Raw genomic sequence first — 23,291 nt, 5'->3', positions numbered from 1 at the left:
ATAGGATTGCACATCCCTTCAGCTGTTGCTGGACTGCAACTCCCATCATCCCTGTCTATTGGCTACTGTGGATGGGGAGCAGGGGCATAGCTAGGGGAGAGGGGGCTCGTGTTCATTCCTCTCTCTGCTGGCCCCTCAGAATGAGGGAGATAATGAAGAAAATAAAGAAAATAGGGAGGGGTGGAGCTAGGGGGCCCTCAGGAGCTGGGGGCCCGGGTTGTTTGAACCCTTTCGCTCAATTATAGTGACACCCCTGATGGGGATGATGGGAATTGTAGATCAACAGCAGCTGAGGAATGAAGGGCCGAAGTTGTGCAGTCCTGCTTTACAGTTATGTGGTTCAGGGGTCCTTCATGTTACAGAAACTGGTGATTCCAAAGCTGTATATAAAAAATACAATTACGGAATATGACGGATACTTATATACCACTTTTCAACAAAAGTTCTCAAAGCAGTTTACATAGAAATGAATGAATGAATGAATGATTGGCTCCCTATTCCCAAAGGGCTCCCAATCTGAAGAAGAAGAGGAAGAGGAAGAAATAATAACGACAGACACCAGCAACAGTCAATGGAGGGATGCTGTGCTGGAGATGGATAGGGCCAGTTGCTCTCCCCCTGCTCAATAAAGAGAAACACTACTTTATAAAGGTGCCTCTTTTGCTCAGGTAGCCGGGGATAATATATTGTATGTACCTGTGGTTCTACTTATAACATGCAAGGATCATATTCAAGCTTGACAAGCTTGATCATATGAATATTTTTTAAGAGGACGGCTCTCATAAATTATACCATGGCTATAATACAGGTACATACATGCCATTTCTGTAACATATTTAGTGGCTCTGACAGTAGATTTGAGAAACTTGAATGAGAGGGAGGGTCCCTGCCACACATATCTGTTTGCCAGCAAGCTGCTATCAACCCATGTTCAAGTTCTAGAAATTGAGTTTTTTTTATAAAACATATTACGAGGAACCAAGACACACTGCACTGAAGGCCAGGAAAGTAATGGAAAGTTCAGCTACAAAAACATGTTTGGAGTTGTACTTACACAATTCCTTTCAACTTAATTGGCCAAACAAGCAGAAGAAAGAGCTGTGTATAATATGTCTGAGCAATTGCATTAAGGCAGCAGATGATAATAATGCATATGGATCAAGAGCCAGGTCAAGCGAGATATCTACTCAACTAGCAACTTGTGGCATACAGTACTATCTCAAATCAGTGTCTTTATTCAACAGACTATGTACATTAGCACCATAAAAATGGGAAAACTGATAAGAATGTAAGCGTTGGGTTAGATTTGTTTCTTCGTAGCAAGGGGATGAAGATATCACCATCACAGAAATCTATGCGTTCTTTCACAATGTTGTTTGTCTCCTCACCCCCAAGAAGAGCTACTGCTTTCCTGGTTATGACATAATGACAAATCATAGTTTGCATTAATGAAAATGGACCTGAAGGAGCCTCTCTATCTCTGTGTACAAGGGGAGACTGAACTACTTTGTTTCTAAACTAATCATCTTTATAATTAATTCTTGAAAACATGCCCATGGGGATGTGTCCTGGCACCCAGTGGATTGGCTGGGCAACGGAGGTGCCGGATTGGCTGGGTGGCGGAGGCTCGCGCAGGGCAGGAGGCGGTTGAGCTGCTGCCGGGGAAAATGGCAGTGGCCGTGGCGAGGAGGCGGCTGCAGCCTGGCCCTGGTCCCATTGAGGCAGCGGCGGGCGCGCAGAGCCTGGGGGGTCAGGAGGCGGCTGGGCCAGGCCAGCACGAAGAGGAGGCATGGCAAGAGGAGATGGGCTGGGAGAAGGGGCTGAAGGGGGGGGGACTGGAGAAGAGTCAGGGAGGGCAAGAAGCGAGACTGGGGCAGGAGGCGGAGGGGAGTATAGAAGAAACGGGGGAAATGGCGGCAGCGGCCTGCACACCCGCAGGGGTCAGGAGGCAGCTGGGCCGCCAGGAAGAGGAGAAGATGGAGAAACCAGCAGGAGGCAGGAGAAACCGTGGGCAGTTGGGGGAGGGGGGAGCAGGCCAAGATAGGGAGTCAGAGTCAAGGAGAAGGGGCTGAAGCAGCGGGGGGGGGAGTCGAACTAGGGGCGCAGACCTTATGCGCCTGGTCAGCTAGTCGTTCAGTATTACATCCAAACTCAAGTGTCACGCCCTCGATCTCCGACAGCGAGGAGGAAGGGGAAGCTGTCAACTTTCCAGGCAATGCAGGAGTGTCTGAGGGGCAGAGCCCGGCTGTCAGTATTCATGAAACAGCTGTGGATAATGACTCTGAGCAGGCACAACAACCTGAGGCAGCAGAAATCGTGAAAGACCAATCGGAAGAAGAGCTATGTAACCAACCCCCGCTGACCCCCCAACAGCGGCGTGTCACGAGACGCAGGGATCAATTAGAGACTCTTAGGAAAAGCAAACACCTATTGCAGAGGGCTGATAAGCCTTAAATCCCTGCCAGCTGGGAGCTCTCGTGGCTTGCACTATAAATCACATCGTCAGTCGGCTACTCCCTGCTGAAAAACAACATTCGTCACTATATGTCGACAGCATGCAGCCAAGTCCGGTTGAGACCCTGACATCAAGGAGCTGTGGTTTGCTCAAATGATGATTAGGCCCCCCTCTCTGTTTGTGCAGGGCAGGGTGAAAATCTAAACCATATTTAAGAAGGGAAGTTTACACGACCCACCACAAGTCAGTAAGCCAGTAACATGTCAGTAAAATGCTGGGATGCAAGAGTGCGCACTTGTGGTGGGCATGATGTCTGAACCCAGCCAACCATATTACAGAGATTCTCCCGACTTCAACTGTACATTTGAAGTTGGGCTTACAAAGTCAGGAGAATCCTGGTAACATAGTGTGGCGGACTACATGCACTCACATCCCAACATTTTACTGATAAGTTACTGGCTATGTTAAATAGGTTGTGTCAACCCACCCAGTTTATTGGGCTGGTTCATATGTCATAGGCACCACTGTTAGAGCTGGGCTTTACGTGACATCCCTGAGTTTTGAGAATGCACTTTCCCCACTCCCATTCCTGTGTGAGTGTCTGCATCCTATTTAAGGTTAAATAATCCAAGATTGGTCATGTTGTCTGAACCCACCAATCATAACTTATTTTTACTTACTTACTTCAGATAACCTGAGATCTCAGGTTATTGGAAGCAACTATGTTAGTACATCAAGATTGGCAGGTTTGGACAGTATAGTACAACCACAATCACCTTTTTTAAACCTAAACAGAGAGTAGATGCTTGCTCAGGGATGGGAGGGGGAAACATCCCTGAGACTTGGGGATGTCATGCAGAGACCAGCTCTAATTGAGGTTCCATGTGATGTCTGAACCAGTCCATTGTCTGAAACTGGGCCACCAAAAGAGCAATTGTGCTTTTTGAACCTAGGAAAACTGGACTGAAATATCTTCTCAGACAATAGGATGTTGGAGATCCTTGGGCTCTGTAGTAAAATGGGCTGTATGCACCCAGTTTTACTTATTATTTATTTATTTATTAACATATTTTTATGCCGCCCAAAACTTACGTCCCTGGGCGGTGAGAGAATTCTCTCACTTAGTGAGAGAATTTCCAGATGGTTTGAAGTCCCAAGTTTCTGGATGTCACTGAATAGGATTTTCTCCTCCCGCCTGTCCTAATCTCTCATTAACTAGTCAAATAGCAGAGTCACTGCCACCAGCAGGGAAATATATATATTGCCAATTAAATGCCCTGCACATTTAATTACCTTGAATGAGATTAGGAAACCTCCAAGGAGCCTTCAGGATTTATCCCTTGGAAAAAGTTTTCAACTTGTCTGTGGGCAAAAGTTCAGTTCCTGATAGCCCACTGGACCAAAGCAATTACAAACAAAATACTTGGCTTTCTCTTTCTCTATAGGGCAGTGTGATGCACAGATATGCTTTTTAAAAAAAGTAGAGATCAGCAGCCAAATTAATATCACAAAAGCAGGATTTCCTTTTCAAAAACAAAAACATAAACATTTACAAGTACATGATGATAAAAGGATTTCAAAACAAGTTAGTGAGGCTGTTCTCACAAGCACCCCAGCCTGGGCTAGCCTGCTCATGTGCAGCACTGGGATCAATCCCAATCCCAGTGCTGCCTGCCCACCTAATCCGACTTTAAACCCCGGTTTTTAGCCAGCAGGCAATCTTCTGTGCGATCGCCACCAGGCTAAAAGGCTTCCTCCCAGCCCACTGCCGTTTCCAGCATCTTACAAGCTCAAGAAAAAGAAAAACAACTGGACAGAAGTTCCATTTGCCCCTAGATAAGTCTCTCAATGTCTCAAGAAATACATCCCTTTTATTTGGGCTTCAGGAAGCATTAAATATATTTATAAATAATATACAGGATTTGAAGTTTGGCCAGCTTCACTATAACCTGGATGTCCTGCCCTGTGGAAAACTGGGAATACTGGACTGAGAGTTCCTGTCCTGGAAGGTGTCTCCTCACTCGAGCAAAGACAGGCAACAAAAGAGAGCCCCTGGTAATAGAAAAACTCTCCCTTCCATTTCTCTTTCTTCTGACTCCACTTCTTTCTCCCTGGCAAGTTTTAACTGGAAATTCCTTGACCGGAGAGTACCATGACCTTGCTCCTCCTCAGGCAACATTTGGGAAAGATGATGGCCTTGACATTAAAATATCAAGTTCTCCCACCCGCAATTCTGGCTAGAAGGAGGTCACCTGAAACGGAGTCACCTGATTCTAATCTTCAGAAACAAATGTTGGGGAAAGTAGCTCCAGGCTACAGTTACAGTTACAGATAGCAAAAACTTCCTCCATTACCTGTGGTACAAAACCCATTTTGTCACAGACTCTGCCTGCCACCCATAGTTACGCATTTGTAAACTAGAAAAAATGGTAATTTCTCTCACAGCGTTGTTGGAAAGAAAACAAAATAAAATCTGAAGGACAAAATCATTCTCAAGCCTTCTCAAGTAAGAGAAAACAAAGACAGTCTGTACTTCATAACATTGATTTTATGACCACAGCAGTCATGCCAAAAGAAAGAGAGATAGCAATAATTTGTGTGTCTGAGATATGATAGAAGAATGTTATAGAAGGTTATTTGCTCAGTCCCAAACAATACCCTTTAACACAACTAGTGTGGAAGGAGAAAACAATCCACCCAACTGCCTCAAGTTAAGTTCCGTTTTTAGGCAATCCCATCACTATAGTTCTGACCCAATTGCAATTTGGTCAGACCACAATGTGTAAAAACAACCAGTCCATCTCTTCCGATGTAAAATAACTGTGATTTGAAATGAGATGTTTGTGCATGGTTTGGATTCAAATTATGCTTAGATTCAAGTTATGGATTCAAATTATGGACTGGATTGAAATTATGGATTGAAATTAAAAGAACACTTGATCTTAAATCACAGTTATTTGGATCAGGAGAGGTGGACTGTTTTATGTTTTGGTTCTTGTTCCCATTTAGAAAGACAAAATTTGACCATGGAAAAGCCAAATTCCATGGAAGACCTAGAAACTTTCTGTGAAACTTTAGGGGAAACTGACTCATATGGAGAACAGCAGATCTGTGTAATCGAGACATATAGGAACCCGTGATACTAAAAAGTTAGTATTTAGAATACTAGAATTAGTATACAATTAGAATATATCGTCCAAAAATATTCCCGCAGTTCAAAATCCATGACTCCCAGTCACAGGAATCTGTTGCTAATCACTCGGTATCAGACTTCATAAATACCAGAGATTCTTGTATTTTGTGCAAAGTTGCTGCCAAACAACTATGGAAGACTGAAAGCCAATACCTTGAACTGCTGAATACCTTAATCCTGAGAAGAAAAACAAAAAGGAGAAACTGCTTTCTCAAAGGACCACTTTGTTTTTATTATTATGCTCAATGCATTTCAGAAAACCTCTTCATTGAGGCTGTCTGGACGGCTCAGAAACTCTGCTAGGTTCTTACATACGTATTCTGAAAGGGGGGGAAACTTGAACTGCCACCAATTCCAACCCCCCTTCAGAATACAGGATAAGAGCAGAGTTTCTGAGAAAGCCCCTGATGAAAGAATTTTCCGAAATGCATTGTTATAAAGATAGATAGATAGATAGATAGATAGATAGATAGATAGATAGATAGAGATAGAGGTAGAGGTAGAGGTAGAGGTAGAGGTAGAGGTAGAGGTAGAGGTAGAGGTAGAGATAGAGATAGAGATAGAGATAGAGATAGAGATAGAGATAGAGATAGAGATAGAGATAGATATATTTAAAATAGTGGCCCATTGAGAAAGCATTTTCTCTTTTTGTTTTTCTTCTCTGATTGGCAGCCCTCCTCTTACTGTGCTTTTACTTTAATCATGAATCAGTTTTAACAGGTCAAATCCACTGTATGACTCTCTAGCCTTGATGGCAAAAGGATTTCATGTTCCTTGCTCACAGTGCAGCTATCAAACTAAACAACAGAAGAGCTCTTTACCTCAATCTGAGTAGTGTTATCATGTGTGTCATCCAGTAGCAGATCCGTAAAGCTCCCAGGTTCTGAGGAGTCTTGCCCCATACTGGCTCTGTTGGTGTCAACCGATTTTAGAGATTCTGAATGTCGTTTCCATCTGTGGCTAGATCTGTAGGAATCCACACGCACATTCTCCTCCACTCGAGGGAAATTCTGGGCCATTTCATAAAATGCACCTATTTGACAAAGAGGAAATATTAAAACGACTTAAAAATATTAAAATCAAAGAGATACACAGAAACACTTTGCTGTTGTATCTACAAGGTAAGGAACAACAGAATCATTACTTATTCATTATACCATACATTGTGCCAATTATTAACGTGTGTGTGTGTGTGTGTGTGTGTGTGTGTATTAAGATGCCTATAGAATGGATCAATTAAATATGGTGGGAAAATTAGCTTAGCCACTGCATTAAGTTTATCTGGAAGTCAATGCGACTCTGACATTCAGGCTGTGAAGAGCTACATCTGTCTTGAAGTCACAAAGGGCCCCGTCTGACACTTAAATGGCCAAACATGGCTTTATAGAGTTTTCTGAGAGGGTCCAAGATGTACTGATCTGATATTGGTGGGATATAGTTGTGTATATTATAATTTTTGACATGATAATTAGCCCAGGCATGCCCCAATATTCATACCATAAGCTACAGTCATCAATCAGAAAAGGCCTGATAGAGGTTTTTGAGAAGCAGGCAAAGCCTAGAGAGGGACTGATTCGAACAGGGATGTAACAACATATAACTGTTCTTTCTCCCACCCTCTAGCATTTTGCATATATGGCACATCAACGGATTCAATAATAAGCAAGTTTTGTGATATCATCAGCAACAGAGAAAAGCAGCCCATGAAACAGCCCATCCGATCATCGAATAAAGTTCAATACAGCCCAATACAACATTTTCCATATTCACAATTCAGTCCACCCCTGCTAACTTGGCAAAGAGGCACCTTTTAACGTGGTGATTCTCTTTACTGGTATTTAGCCGGGGGAGAGTAACTGGCCCTATCCACCCCCAGCACAGTACCTCCAGTGACTGTTGCTGGTGTCTATCTTATGTTTCATTTTAGATTGAGAGCCCTTTGGGGACAGGGATCCATCTTATTTATTTATTATTTCTCTGTGTAAATCGCCCTGAGCCATTTTTGGATGGGCAGTATAGAAATTGAATGAATAAAATAAATAAATAAATAAATATTAGCGATTTTGCATCAAGAGTAATGTGATAAAAATGTTGCCAATAGGAATTTACTGAATTATAATATAATGTATCGAAATATAATAAATAATAAACAGCAAGCAAGCAAATAGATTATTATTGTTCCAATTCAATGTGCATCCCTAATTTCTGTAATGGAAGTTTTATTGCCAACTTAGATTTGCAGCTAGAAATGTATGTCATGATCTCTCCTGCTGTGGATAAACCTCTTTCTTGCTCAGGAAGCAAGTTCAAAACCAGTAGATCTGCAAGAAAAGTGGCAATGCGCAAGATAATGCAGAGTTAAACCTATGCATGTGATGAACAGCGATTGCTTTTTACATTTTTTCTGCTTTGAACAAGGCTTGTGCTTTGGAATGGGAGCACGATGCAAAGATATGCCTCTTGCAGTTAAAAAAAATGTACGCAACGCACAATTATTTGGATCTGCATTGTGAGAACTGTGCATCTGCTTTTGTGCAAAAATTTTCCAAACAAGGCCAGTTTATAAGAGTGGTTCCTAGGGGGGTGGGGAGCAGCCCCTAAAACAACTAGTTTGCTCCTCATCTACCCTCCCCCCCATTTCTGCTTCAGAAATCTTACTATGTGGGACACAGTGTGCCCCCTATACATGTACTTTGCCTCTTATGTGCCCCCCCCATTTGATTTTCTGGTGCCCCCGCCACCTGTTTGTGAGAAGATCAAAATAGCCATACAAAGAAAAGGGACAGATTTTGCACTTCCCTAACTTTCCCCCCGCCCCCCATTAACTGACCCTGTTTTTGGATGCAATAGCTGGATGCAGCTAATGACTTTTGCTGATAGAAAGACATTAGACTTGGGGGGAAATTTTATAAAGGACTTGACCGTTATAGCCTAAGTTTTCACTCAATTAGCACTGCTATGTCATCCCATCCAGCTGGAAAACAGTCAAATATTGCAAGGGCATCTAGTGAATAGTTCAATCATAAGAGAACACATCCAGATGAGAAGGAACCTGTCTATAGCAACAGGTTAGAGCAGTGCGCTACAATAACACTTCAACTTCTATGCTTTATAAGCTCAGCACCAAAATGCCCCTGGGTCTTGCTGTTTATAATTCTTTCACTCACGGCCACACAAGAGGAAACATACCGTGAAGCTCTCTACAGCAAATATTTCACAGTGCTGTTTTGGAATGAGTGAGATTAGCAGCAAGGGGGTTTATAATGAACACATAATTAAGCCTGCGTTTTGCTCTAATGATTTTAGCAGTTGTCCTTGAGGTTTGCATAAAATTAGGAGCCAAAGTGATTAGGCTGGCAATTTTATTCCCCGCTTATGTTGAATTGAAGATTGCAAACTCTACATCTGCAAAAGGCAGCAAGAGGGGATGGGGAAGTGGTTGCTTCTCCAAGCAATTCGGGCTCAGAGATCCGCCAGATTTAATGAATGGTTTGTTGGCTGCATTCAGAGCCACTTGTGGTGGCTGTTGATCAAGTCAGTCCTTTCTCCAGTCAATGCAATCAATGAGAAGCATACGAACATAAGAAGCTGCCTTCTACTGAGTCAGACTATTGCTCCATCTAGCTCAGTATTGTCTACACAGACTGGCAGCGGCTTCTGCAAGGTTACAGGCAGGAGTCTCTCTCTCAGCCCTATCCTGGAGATGCTGCCAGGGAGGGAACCTGGAATCTAGATGTTCTTCCCAGAGCAGCCAGCCCCATCCTCTAAGGGGAATATGTTAGTCACATGCAGTCTCCCATTCAAATGCAAACCAGAGTGGGCCCTGCTTAGCAAAGAGGAGAATTCATGCTTGCGACCACAAGACCAACTCTCCTCTCCAAGAACTACAGCAGGAATATGTGCATTATAATTCACTCAGCCCAGACAGGATTAAGAAGAATACTTTAATGGGGGTGGGGGGCAGAAAGAAACTGCCATTAAAGGAAAATAATAGCTGCCAGTTAGGCCTCATTTGGCCTCCAAGGCCTCTGTGCCAAGTTACTTCCTCTAAAGCAGGCATCCCCAAACTGTGGCCCTCCAGATGTTGCTGAACTACAGCTCCCATCATCCCCAGCTACAATTCATTATGGCTGGGGATGCTGGGAGTTGTAGTTCAGCAACATCTGGAGGGCCGCAGTTTGAAGATGCCTGCTCTAAAGACTTGCAAAAAAACCAACCAAACAAACAAAAAACCTTAAACCCAACAACAACAAATCCCACAACAATTTTAAAAAAACAACACTAAATCCTGGAAGAAAAAGAAGGAAGCCCAGATTAACCAGAAACCAAATTCTTAAGTTTGTTTTTGAGACCTATACATTTGCCTGCATCTAAGAACATGGGATTTAAAATTAAGTACCTGAAACTTTAAGTACCTGAAAATTAAGTACCTGAGCCAGTGTGGTGTAGTGGTTAGAGTGCTGGACTAGGACCGGGAAGACCCGAGTTCAAATTCCCATTCAGCCATGAAAACTAGCTGGGTGACTCTGGGCCAGTCACTTCTCTCTCAGCCTAACCTACTTCACAGGGTTGTTGTGAAAGAGAAACTCAAGTATGTAGTACACCCCTCTGGGCTCCTTGGAGGAAAAGCGGGATATAAATGTAAAATAATAATAATAATAAATTTGTGTTCACCCACTTGCACAGTAACAGGTTGAATGTATAAAACTGCCTTCTACCAAGACCACTGGGCCATCCAGGTCATTATAATCTTCACTGTTCAGCTGTTCTCTAGAATTTCAGACAGGGTCCTTCCGAGCCCTACCTGGAGAGTCCAGGAACTGAACCTAGGACTTTTTGCATTCAAAGCATGTGCTCTACCCATGTGCTACAGTCTTATCTGAAGTTCCACTGTGTACCTCTCTAACCTGATGATTTTATTGTGCAATGCAAGTAGAGCAGAATGTGTGCAGCTCTGTGGGTCAAATCACATTTTGAGATGAGTGGGAATCTGGAGTATGTCAGCACACCAGCTACCTTTCTAACATGGTTCTGTATGTACAGCCCCAGTGGCAAAAATGAGTACAGAAATCGCTTGGGGCCAGTGTTTCCAATGTGATTTAAAATTAAATGGTTGCTTTAAGCGGGGAAGTAACTTGCCTAGGGAGCAAGAGGTGGCTGGTTTGAATCCCCACTGGTATGTTTGCCAGACTATGGGAAACACCTATATCGGGCAGCAGCGATATAGGAAGATGCTGAAAGGCATCATCTCATACTGCGCAGGAGATGGCAATGGTAAACCACTCCTGTATTCTACCAAAGAAAACCACAGGGCTCTGTGGGCGCCAGGAGTCGACATCGACTTAACAGCACAACTTTACTTAAAAAGTATGCTTTAAAGTGACAGATTCTTTACATGGAAAGCAAATACCATGTTTTTTAAATAAATATTTTAATCACACATCACATGTTTATCCTACTTCATATACATTACATGTATGGGATGCTTGCTAAGAAGCCATAACACCACAAGATGATTTCCATATAGTTTGCATGCTACTTTCCTGTCTTTCAATTCAAGGAACTGGTCACATTTTATATATCCCTCCAGACTACTTCCAAATGATGTTGTCCCTGAAAACACAAGGCTGGGAACAGGGGCGGGGGGAGGGGGAGTGATCATAGTTGTAAATTCATTATCATAGCATAAATTCATTATTTATAAAGCATTGTCCATATACATGTTGCTTTACAAAGAATGAGAGGAAAAGGTCCCTGCCCCAAAAGGCTTACAGTCTAGATATAAACACAAGGGAGATAAGAGACGAAAGGAAAATAAGAGGCAGGGATAAGCAAGGTAAGAATATGTTATTATTCCAGTTACACATGTTTAAGTTCAGTTGGCTTTATGTGCCCAAATAGAGGGTCACATGTTCCCTGTTTGAAGCCATCGATTGTTTGAACTTCCATTGCTTTATGAACATAGTGTATTGAGAGCTTGTATGGCTCAGTGATAGTTAGTGGGAAGGTAACGGGGAGCAGGGCTGTTCCATCTGCCTTGCTGGGACTCACCATCTAGCCCCTTTGCCTCCTGTGGACATTCCAGCACAGACGGAGTGCAGCCTGCTTGTTGGCTGCCAAGTTCCAGCTGGCTGGTTGCCAGCCTCCCAGATTGCTGAAGATTGCTGAAGTTCCATCACCTGCTGCCTGTCCTAGGAGCTGCTTGTGTGAGGAGTGGCTTCTGGGGCTTGCAAGCTTAAAAGCAAGGAGGCTCGCCATAGGCATAGCCGTTGGTGTGGCCGTCAGGCCACCTGTAGGCGGCCGCCAAAGCCGGCCGCCAAAGGGGGTCGGCCTTTGGGGTCGGGCCTTTGGGGCTGGGGTTGGGTTGGGCCAGGCCTCTCGCAGACATGTGTTTGGGCTCTCTTGAGTGGGATGGTGCTGGGGGTGTGCCTAGCAGTTCGGGGGCAGCTATTACTGTAGTGGTGGGGAATAGAAGAATTGGCACTGGCAGAGCAGCTGGCCATTACAGGAGAAGGGAAGTCAGTAATTTAGTAACTGTTTCCACTTCCAACGGTTCTGTCAACTCTTCGGCCTCGGGGAGCAGCTCCAACGACTCACAGAATCTGGCCTTGCTCCTCTGCAATGCCAGGTCAGTTCAGAATAAGACCAAAATTGTCTACGATTTGATCGTGGATGAGGGAGCTGACCTGGCATGTATAACCGAGACCTGAGTGGGGGAGGCGAGTGGTCCAGTGTGGGTTCAACTTCTCCCACCAGGTTGTAGAGCAGGCCAGGGGAAGTGGGCGGGTGTGTGTGTGTGGAGTGGCTGTGGTCCATAAGAATACCATTTCCCCTAACAGGGCCTCTGTGAGACAGCTGACTTATATTGAGTGCATATTTTTGAGGCTGGGAACTAGGGATAGATTGGGGATTCTGTTGGTGTACCGTCCACCCTGCTGCCCAACTGACTCCCTAACTGAGCTGACAGAGCTGGTCGCGGAGTTGGTGTTGGATTCTCTTAGACTTTTGGTGCTGGGAGACTTTAATATCCACTTTGGGGCTGGCTTGTCTGGTGCAGCTCAGGAGTTCATAGCGGCCATGACAACTATGGGCCCATCCCAATTAGTTTCTGAACCAACTCATGTTGCCGGCCATGCACTCGATTTGGTCTTTTGTTTGGATGAGGGGGGTGTTCCTTGGGTGGGGGATCCAGTGGTTTCCCCATTGTCATGGACGGACCACTACCTGGTTAAGGTTGGTCTCACAGCTGCAATCCACCCCTGCAGGAGTGGTGGACCTATTAGGATGGTCCGTCCAAAAAGGCTGCTGGACCCAGTGGGATTTCAAAAGGCCTTGGAGGATTTCGACGTTGGTGCGGCCGGTGATTCTGTCGATGCCCTGGTGGGAACCTAGAACAGGGAACTCAACAGGGCAGTAGACACGATTGCTCCTAAGCGTCCCTTCCGACCTGCTGCAAAAATGGCCCACTGGTATACTAAGGAGCTGCGGGGGCTGAAGCGGTTGGGTAGACAACTAGAGCACAAGTGGAGGAGAATTCGGTTCGAATCTGACAGGATTCAGCATGTGACCCATTTGAAGGCTTATGCGGTGGCAGTGTGTGCAGAGAAAAAGAGATTCTGGTCTGCGCACATTGCGGCTGCAGGTTCACACTCAGCGGAGCTGTCCCGGGTTGTGAGGAGTTTGGTTTCTGCTCCCTCTGCTTCCAATCAGTCCCCGGAGTTGCTCTGCTGTGATTGTGATGCCTTTAATGGGTTCTTTGTGAATAAGATCTCCTGTATTCGGGCCGACTTGGACTCCACTATTTCTGCAAGGTCTATGGAGGAGGTGTCCAGGGATCCCTCTTGCAGCTTTGGCTGATTCGACAGCTGTGCCTATTTCTCGAAGAGGATGACCTCAAAACAGTGGTGCATCAGTTGGTGGGGGTTGCCTTCGTACATAGACCGGAAACTTCAGTTAGTTCAGAATGCGGCAGCCAGATTGGTCTCTGGGGCAACCCGGAGAGACCATATGATGTCTGTTTTGAAGCAGTTACACTGGCTGCCAATAGGTTTCCGGGCAAAATACAAAGTGCTGGTTATTACCGTTAAAACCCTGAATGGCTTGGGTCCGAGATATCTTAGAGAGCGCCTTCTTTTACATGATCCCCACCGCACATTAAGGTCATCTGAGGAGGTCCGTCTCCAGTTACCACCAGTTCGTTTGGTGGCGACTCAGAGGCGGGCCTTCTCTGTAGCTGCTCCTCGGCTGTGGAATGCACTCCCAGCAGAAATTTGTAATCTTAATTCTTTACTGACCTTCAAGAGAGCCCTTAAAACCCATCTGTTTGGCCTGGCCTTTCAGGGTTTTTAATCAGTTTTAATTGTTTTAATGTTAACCTGGTTTTCAGGGTTTTAATTGTTTTGATAGTTTAATTGTTTTTAAGATGTTTTTAAATTGGTGTTTATATTTGTATTTTTGTTTTAATTGTTTTTAAGTATTTCTGTTTTTAATTGTAAACTGCCCTGAGCCAGCTTGGAAGGGCGGTATAAGAATCAAATAAATAAATAAGACAGACAGCCAATGGGAATGACTGGTGGATCGGTCATTTTGGCATATGGGAAAATCAGATACAATTCTGAGCCATTCAACACTTAAAAGAGAAATAGCAGCAGAAAGTTTGCTTAATTCCTAGAAGCACCAGCCAGCCATTTTGCTCTTGGGCAGGGAGCTACTCTTTTGTTTTTAAATGGCCTGCACTTGGTGAGTAGTGCTCAGAGACACAATACACATTTGGGAACTGTAATAAACCCAGGAATTTAGAGAAGGCTGCCATGTAGCTCCGAGGGACATTCCAGGAGAGTTCTGACTTTACTAAGTTTGTTCTGGGGGGGAAAGAAAAGAAAAGAAAAGAAAAGAAAAGAAAAGAAAAGAAAAGAAAAGAAAAGAAAAGAAAGTGCTCTCAGCAGAAGAAATCCTGACTAAACTGGGGAGAGATTTAACAACTGACATAGCTTTTCTTGATAGAATCTTGCGTTCTTTTTGCATGGCTATGCAGAATTTTTTTTTTTTTAAACCAGGGCATACCAGGATCTATAAATCTACAACACAATGAAAAACAAAAAGATGCAGCAAGGAACAATCTCTGTAGTACATGTAACACCTCGTATGAAAATAGACTACGTAAACAAAAATGTCTATTTTCAGATTTGTTTGTTTGTTCGATTTCTAGACCGCCCTTACAGAATAGCTCAGGGAGGGTATTACATGAGGTATTACATGTACTATAGAGGATCTTTTTGGTTTTTGTTGTGCAGAAACAAAAAACACAAAAGAGAAATGGTTACGGATTTATAACTATAGGTTGTAACATATGTACAAGATTGTGGGTTAGTGTCGTGCCAAAGCATGGGTTGGCACTACATGAATGAGGCCTGTGGTCACACACTCCCCACCTCCTCTGCATCCCTCCCCTTTGCGTCCTCCAGTTTCCCCTCTTGCTTCCAGTTCAACAGCAAGCCCCTGACTCCAGCACAGATTTTATCTCAGTCCCATTCTTCAAGCAGGTTTTTTAGCTTTTTTGTTTTTACATCTTTCAGGTGGTCAGCATGTTTATCCCCTTAAACATTTTCTGGCACTTTCCTTTTTGGAAGCCAATGGTTTAAAACAACAACAACAACAAAACTTTTCTGGGCAAGGGAGCTGATTTTGCGACTGCCACAAGGCCCAGCCAATCAGGGCCCTGCATAGCCTGCTGGAGGGAAGCAGCATTGAGATGGTGACAATCCGCATTCTGCCCAGTGGCTTCTGCTGGAAACAGAAAGAAATGCTCCCTGCTGAGCATGAGTCGGTTTGTCTAAAAAGGGTGGGCGGAAGAGCCACAGGAGGCTCAACAACTGAATGATCTATGTCTGTACACAACCTTTGTTTCTTTCCCAGAATTTCCAGGACATCACAATTATAGTCCATGATTGCATATAATTAGTTTAGAGGCATGATCCAGACAAAGTTAAGCACTTTTAAGATGTTATTGATTTCTACAGAAAGGCGGCTTAAGTCTGATCTCTGCATCAGCAACAGCAGAATGGGAGTCACTGAGGCATGGCTTCTTCCATAGTAGTCCAGGACAGGTAATGTCTGCAGGAAGCTCACCAGACAGATTAAGCTGCCAATATGGTGTCAAAGACGCGCCTTTTAAAGTGGTGGTCCTCTTATATTTAGCAGGGGGAAAGCAACTGGCCCTACTCAAATTCGGCACAGCATCCCTCCGTTGGTTGTTGCTGGTGTCTGCCTTGTGTTTCTTAGATTGTAAGCCATTTGGGGACAGAGAACCACCACCTACACCTACTCCTCTGTAAACCATTTTGAGAAGTATTTTGTCGAAAAGAGGTATATAAATAGTAGTGGTGGTAGTGGTGGTGGTGAATACATACTGGTGGTAGTATAAAAAGTGCTACTATTCCTAGTAGGAGTACTAGTAGTACTAATATAGTAGTTTATACGTAAATACTACTAGTACTAGTATTAGTAGTGACTTCCCAGGTCAGTCTCATCTTGCCTTGGAGGACAGCAATGTCGGTAGGGGAAGCAACTACGCTGAGCGCCCCAAACGCATGGCCAGCTCATTTCAAATGTTCCCAGAAGAGGCACAGAAGCAGCTGTGCCACAGTAGTTCACACATCATTGCCAGTAACATATTGATCAGATGATAAATGGACAGTTAGTCTCACTCTGGCGGAAGCAAGAGGGTTACTAACAAGCCATAGAGGAAGCACCTGGTCACTCTATTTGCTAGGCTAATTTGTGTTGAAAATTGGAAGGATCTTCCCAATTTGCTGATGGAGTATGCTGCCCAGTAAAGTCGTAGAAACTCCTCACTTTAAATGGATGCTTTCAATCAGTGATTCCCAACCATGTTTCCTCCAAACGTTACTGAACTACAACTCCCATCATCCCCAGCTACAATTTATTACAATTTATTACGGAACTACTGTGGCACAGCTGCTTCTGTGCCTCTTCTGGGAACATTTGAACAGCTGTCGATATTGGATACTCTGCCCTAAGAACAGACAAAGCTGCCATATTCTGAGTCAGCCCATCCGTCCATCTATCTCAGCACTGTCTACACGAATTGCCAGTGCTTCTCCAGAGATTCAGATCTTTCCTAACTCTAACCTTGAGATGCCAGGGAGTGGAACATGGGGCATTCTGTACTACTGAGCTATGGTTTGGGGGACATGGGAGAGACAGATTATCTGTGAGGCCCACAGAATCAAGAATCTTGAATCTAAGCCTATGCTCCGATGTTTCTGAATCCAATCTTATGCAGCATGCACGTATGATTACAGGATCTGGCTTTTATAGCTCAATCCTGCCAATGTGTCCTTGGAACAGCACTTTTTCATTAGCATGTATGCACAGAATTATGGCCCTCATAAGGTACACTTTATTTTCAATCACTACAAAATGCTTATTTTTATATTCCGATAAACACTAGATGAGGTCAAACAGTCCACCAGCTTTCTAATCTACAAATATTACTAAACTTTATTCATTTATTTCATTCATTCAACATATCTGTGAACCACCCCAAAAGCAAGTCTCTTGCAGTTTACAACAAAACAATACAACCACAAATAAAAAGGTTAAAACATTACAATAATTTAAGATTTAAAACAACGTTAAAACTATTTTAAAAACCATCAAACTATTAAAACAGCATCTAATTAAATGAATGAACAAATGCATCCTGATTGCCTTTTAAAAAGTTGTCAGAGATGGGGAGGCTCTTATTTCAGCAGGGAGCACATTCTAAAGCCTTGGGGCAGCAATGCAGAAGGCCCATCCCAGAGTAGCCACTAGTCGAGCCGGTGGCAAATGCAGATGAACCTCTCCTGGTTATCCCAATGGGCGGTGTGGCTCATAGCAAAGAAGACATTCTCTTAAATACCCAAGGCCTAAGCTGTTTAGGGCTTTATAGGTTATAATCAAGACCTTGTATTTTGCAAGGAAACTTGTCAGCAGCCAGTGTAAATCTTTTAAGACAGGAATGATATGGTATCTCCGAGATGACCCAGAGACCAACCTGCAGGGGCGTAACTATAATAGGGCAAGGGAAGACAGTTGTCTGGGGGGCCCACTGCCTTGGGGGGCCCCCAGAGGAAAGTCACATGACTGACTCCCCCAGCTGCGCACCTGGCCGGGCTTCCTTCAGTTGTATTCATCCTCCGAAATTGATGAGAGTGTTAAGACCTGGAGCTACCAGAACAGCATGTCTTTCTCTAGTACCATTAAATGACTTGCGTCGTCCACAATTTACAAAACCTTTAAAAAAAATAATTTAGGATGATGTTCTATTGTGGCACATAGGTGTGAGACTATATCTATCTATCTATCTATCTATCTATGCTTTTTGTTACCACTATTCAGCCTCATTTAAGATTTCTTTACTTCATGAGCTGAGTTTCGGGGGGGGGGCATTTTAAAATCTTGTCTCTGGGCCCACTTCAACCTTGCTATGCCCCTGCCAACCTGGCTGCTGCATTCGGGACCAACTACTGTTTCTGGACTATGTACAAAGGCAGCCCCACATAGAGCACATTGCAGCAGTCAAGTCTGGAGGTGACCAGCGGATGTACTACTGTTCTGAGGTCATTTATCTCAAGAAACGGACACAGCTGGCATATCAACCAAAGCTGATAGAAGGCACTTCTGTCCACTACCTCGACCTGAGAGAGTTGTGTCCAGAAACACCCCCAGACTGCATACCTGTTCCTTCTGGGAAAATGTGACCTCATCCAGGTCATGCAGATCAAAATCAGTCTCAGTTTGTTATCCCTCATCCAGCCCATTACCACCTTCAGGCTGGCGTTTAAGGAGGTTATGCCTTCTCCTGATGATGATGATGATGATGATGATGATGATGATATGAGAAAAAGATTTGAGTGTCATCCATATACTTATAACACCCTGCACCAAATCTGCTGATGATCTCTCCCAGCTGTTTCACATAGATGTTAAAAAGCCCTGAGGGACACCATACTGAAGTTCAGATTTGGAAGAATGACAGTCCTTGAGGGTCACCATCTGGAATCTGCCTGAGATCAGGCGCTCCAGAAGGATACTATGGTTGATAGAATCGAATGCCACCAAGAGGTCCAAAAGGACCAACAGAGTCACACTTCCTCTGTCAATTCCCAATTGGAGATCATCCATTAGGCCAACCAAGGCAGTCTCCACCCCATAGCCCGCCCGAAAGCCAATGTGAAATGGGTCTAGATAATCAGTTTCATCCAAGACTAGAGTTGGGAGGCCATTAGAAATCGACTCTATAGCTTCATAGTTTCCTTACTGATCAAGTAAATCTTAGCTATATTTTTTACAATACTGTGTTTCTAATAAACACTCTTTCCCCCCACAACTATAAAAAGGTCTCTTTATCCATATTTATCACAATGACAGACTATATAAGAGATAACTAATAAACGCACAATTGACTGCTCAAATGATATCAATTGACTGACTCCCAAAGCTTAGTTTTTGGAAACATTTACCACTTAAGAAAAAGTGGAACCATCTAATCCTCCATTTAAATGCAAATTCTTGTTCAGCTCTTGAGGGTTTTCCAGAGAATGCCAACTCCACCTTATTTAAATACATTGGACATACATTTAGAAGGGCGGTTTCCCCCCAGTCAATTACTGGATTATAAATACTTCTGCAAGATCAAGCATCTACATTTAACAGGGCTTCAGATATAATACTGGCATGTCCGTTTCCCTGCTTGGAAGCCAGACTCCTTTGGTTTTCTCAAGGTTGTCACAAAACAATGCCACCCACAAAGCGAGGTAAACTTCTTTGGAGATCAGTTTTAGAACAAGTGGCAATGTCTTTTATATGCAAAAACATCAGTTTGTTCTGTGAAGTGACAGATGTCTAATCTTAGGAGCCTATTGCCATTAATCAGACATTTTACATCAATGCTACAGTTAGCAAGAGACTAATACTGCCTAATTTTCTCACGCATAGGGAGGACTTCTTTAAATATAATCTGAATGAAAGCAAATGCCGTATTTTTGTGCATATACCCTGCAAATGGGTATAACCAGCACCCAAGCATAACCCATGGAAAATAAGCATCTATGTAAACAAAATTATTTGCATAACCTGCACCTGTGTATCTCCTGTACCAAATTTTCCATGTTCTCATCAGAGAAGAAGAGAACAAAGAAAGATCTGGAGTGGGAGGGAGGAAGAGAGACTTCAAGGAGCTTGAAGAGGCTCATGTGAGTTTGGGAAGAGCAGGGCAGAAAGAAGAGCTTTTTGCCTCACCAGTGGCTTTGGCTGATTACTTTGCGGTCTGCCTAAGCCCCTGAATCCATCTGCTGACTCATTTTTCTCACCTGTCCTCCGCCTTTGCCCCATTTAGATTACCATTCAGCCCCACACTGCTCAGCTGAAGCTGGGTCATTTAAAATGACAAGTAACCCATACAGGCACATCCCAGCTGGGCCTGAGAGACACCTACATAGGCTATTTTTACCCCTAAATGGTCATTCTGTGCAGCAGAGCAACACCAGCGTGGATGGTGATTAAACACAGTTTAAGACACCAGCAGCTACTATATCCCAATAAATTCCTATGTAAAAGTCATTTTGTATACCCTGCACCCACTTAAATCCCTGCACTTCCCACAGAAAACACCCCGCCACCACCACCCTGCATAACGCACAGGATACATGCATGATAATGTCGTGATTCTGTTTTCCATTTCTGTTCTGTCATGCATCAATGCCTAAATAGCCAGTAGCCACCTGTGTGGCATGTATTACCTTGAGTCTGCAGCAAAATAATGGACAATATCCAGATTAACACAGTGCTTGTGATGCAAATGCTGCTCATTTGTGGAGGAGGGACTTCCCTCTGAAGCCCACTGTGACTCTTGAAAATATGTCCCTGAGGGCTGTGTGAAACTTAGGGACATATTTTTGTGGATCACAATGGGCTTCAGAGGGAAGGAGAGCATGACAAAAATCATCCCTCTCCTACAGCATTTTGTAGTGTCATTATGCCAGCAACTCCGTTCTCGTTCTCATTCTCGTTCTCTCTCTCTCTCTCTGCTTTGATCTTGCTATGAGGAGCTAATCTCTAATTAGAAGCAATCTTCGTTATCCATTCATTCATTCAGAACAAATCAAAAGGCTAACAGATGCAAGCAAATTATACAGTGGATCACTAAAGCACAGCAGTAGAAACATTACATTTCTTGTAGCATTCTTGTAGCTACATTTCTTGTAGCATTCAGTATTCCAATTCCTCCACTAGCAGGCCAAATAACAGAACGTTACGTCAGAGCTCAGCATGAGCGCCAAACTTTCTCATAATGCAATTCAGAAAGTAGCTAGAGTTGTGCTTTAACACTGTGCCTTTGAGCTGCCTATTCAAACAGTAGGCACAAGGAAGGGTGTTATGTTTTATAGTGCATTATCAGCTACTGAGTTTTGGTGCCATATTAGACTTTTATACATCAGACTCTCCTCTTCATCAGAGCATGCTAAAATGACAGGTTTAGAGGATACCTAAAGGAGGATACCATTTTATGTGCAAAAGTGCTACTGCCATTGTCACAACTACACAATGCAGATTGCCCCACATTTTATTTTTTATTTTAAAAAAACTGGGATCCTGCCTTTTGAAGAAAAATGTGCCAAGGCGGCTAACAACGTTATGACAATACAGTCAATAACAAAATATAAAACCCATAAAACTAGCAATATAGATGACAAATATAAGCCATGGTGGTGTTAAAAGTGGATTTGGATATACAAATTCCAAGGAAAATGTTCAGGTCCTAAAGGTTATGCCCATCCCATTGTTTAAGTCAAGGGTTCCCAACCTTGTATCCCCAGGTGTTGTTGGACTACAGTTCCCATCATCTACAGCCACAATGGTCTTTGTAGACCAACAACATCTGGCCTGAGATTGGGAACCCCTAACTTAAAGAATAGGGTGTGAATAACCTTCAGAATCGGAACTTTTTTCTTCTCATTTGTCACAGTCAAAACACATGATCCATTATGATGCATCATGCATAGTAATTTGAAAGGAAAATACATATTGGTTGGGAAGTGGTCTGCCTTATTGGAAGGGTGATCAAATTAGCCTTTTGGGGTTTTTTTTTACCCCTTACTCTTTTCACCAAAGTTTGCATTTCTAACAAGCATACAGCAATGCTGATCCGACAGACATTCCCTTCCCTGCCAAAGTAAGAACATGACCAACAGACGTCTTCCCTCATCTCTTCCAGCTTCAGTCAAGGTAAAGCATCAGCCAACTGTAAAGACAGAGAACATTTAAAACAGTCTGGCAATCTTCTGCCTAACACAGTCTTTTTTTGCCAAGGTTTCAGCCCACAGACTGGCTGACAGCCCATGTGCAACCACAGATGCCACAGCAGGTTTGGAAACAACTCTCTACATCTTGTGGTAAGGAACGGATTCAATAATAATCTGATTTGGTGAGTGCTGTGGAAATATACTTAGCCTTTTGCACTATGCTTAGTCAGAAAAGAGCAGGACTTTACAAGCACGTCTTAACTGTGATTTCTAAACAGAGAGTTGCCAAGTCTCCTCTGGCAATAGAAAATGGCCTCCAAGGAACCAAGCAGAGAAGTGTTTGAAAATTAGAAGATAAATTTTATCTGATTTTCTTTCAGATTATCCATGTTCCACCAATTACTATGAGTAATAAGTGTGGACAGGGAGGCTAATAATATATTCTGGGGCTAACAGAGTATTTATTTTCAAGACAGCATTACATTGGCAAATCAAAGTCTACTGCTCAAGACACAAGGCTATATAACTTAGGATAGCCTCCTATTGCAGAGGCTGGACTCAGCTACCTGCCTGGCCTGTTTCCTGAAATGGGTGAAGTTCAACTCATTCCAGGCATGATCAGAGGAAATGCAAAGGCTGGGAGAAGAGCAAGGTGGGGGAGGCATAGCAACCAGTAAAAAGGACAGGAAGCCGGAGGAGACAAAAGAAGAATGAGACATATGCTGTGAGTGGGGCTTTAAATGGGAGCACAACCACCAGGAAAGAACAGACTTTCAACATAGAGTAAGAGAAATAGGCAACAGAGCATTTATCCCTGGGAGCTGGAAGTCCAGGTTCAGACTACGCGTTTGCTAGTGGTGGGACTGAGAGGCGATTTCTTTCTTTGAAACATCCCAGAGGATGGTCTGAGGGCACATGATACAGCCACCTTGAAGAAGCTAAGCAGGTCTTGGTGTGGCCAGTGCCTGGATAGGTGACCTATGTATGCCACCTTTAGTGTTGCAGCAATAGCTCACTGGTAGAGCATCTGCTTTTCATGCAGAAGGCCCAAGCTTCAAGCCCTAGCATCTCCAGATAGGGCTGGGAAAGACCCGTCTGAACTAAGGATGTGTGAGAGCCGGTTCGGAGCCCCTTTTACAGACCTCTGAACCGGTTCGAAGGTCCGGTGGTTCGGTTGGTTTAACGGCAGGGGGTTGCCTTTAAGGAGCAGGGAGGGTGCTCTTACCCCCCTCCTGCTGCATTTGTTGTATTTGTTGTATTGTTTTTATGCCTGTTTTTATATGTTTTTATATTTTTAATATGATGTTTTTATTGTCTTTTTATTGTATGTTTT

At 43.6% G+C, this 23,291-nt stretch overlaps 1 protein-coding gene across 5 annotated transcripts in view; it reads right to left on the bottom strand.

The window, feature by feature from the left end:
* PLXDC2 (plexin domain containing 2) overlaps nucleotides 1-23,291 on the bottom strand; it is a 379,100-nt gene that overhangs the window by 215,172 nt on the left and 140,637 nt on the right. For all 5 annotated transcript variants that reach the window (XM_053261826.1, XM_053261829.1, XM_053261827.1 and 2 more), the window contains one exon: nucleotides 6,470-6,681. In XM_053261826.1, the coding sequence (XP_053117801.1) occupies nucleotides 6,470-6,681 (212 nt within the window). The remainder of the gene's footprint in view (nucleotides 1-6,469; nucleotides 6,682-23,291) is intronic.

The sequence above is a fragment of the Hemicordylus capensis genome, chromosome 6, assembly GCF_027244095.1.
Source record: "Hemicordylus capensis ecotype Gifberg chromosome 6, rHemCap1.1.pri, whole genome shotgun sequence".
Lineage (NCBI taxonomy): Eukaryota > Metazoa > Chordata > Lepidosauria > Squamata > Cordylidae > Hemicordylus > Hemicordylus capensis.
This window is presented reverse-complemented; position numbering and strand designations above follow the sequence as displayed.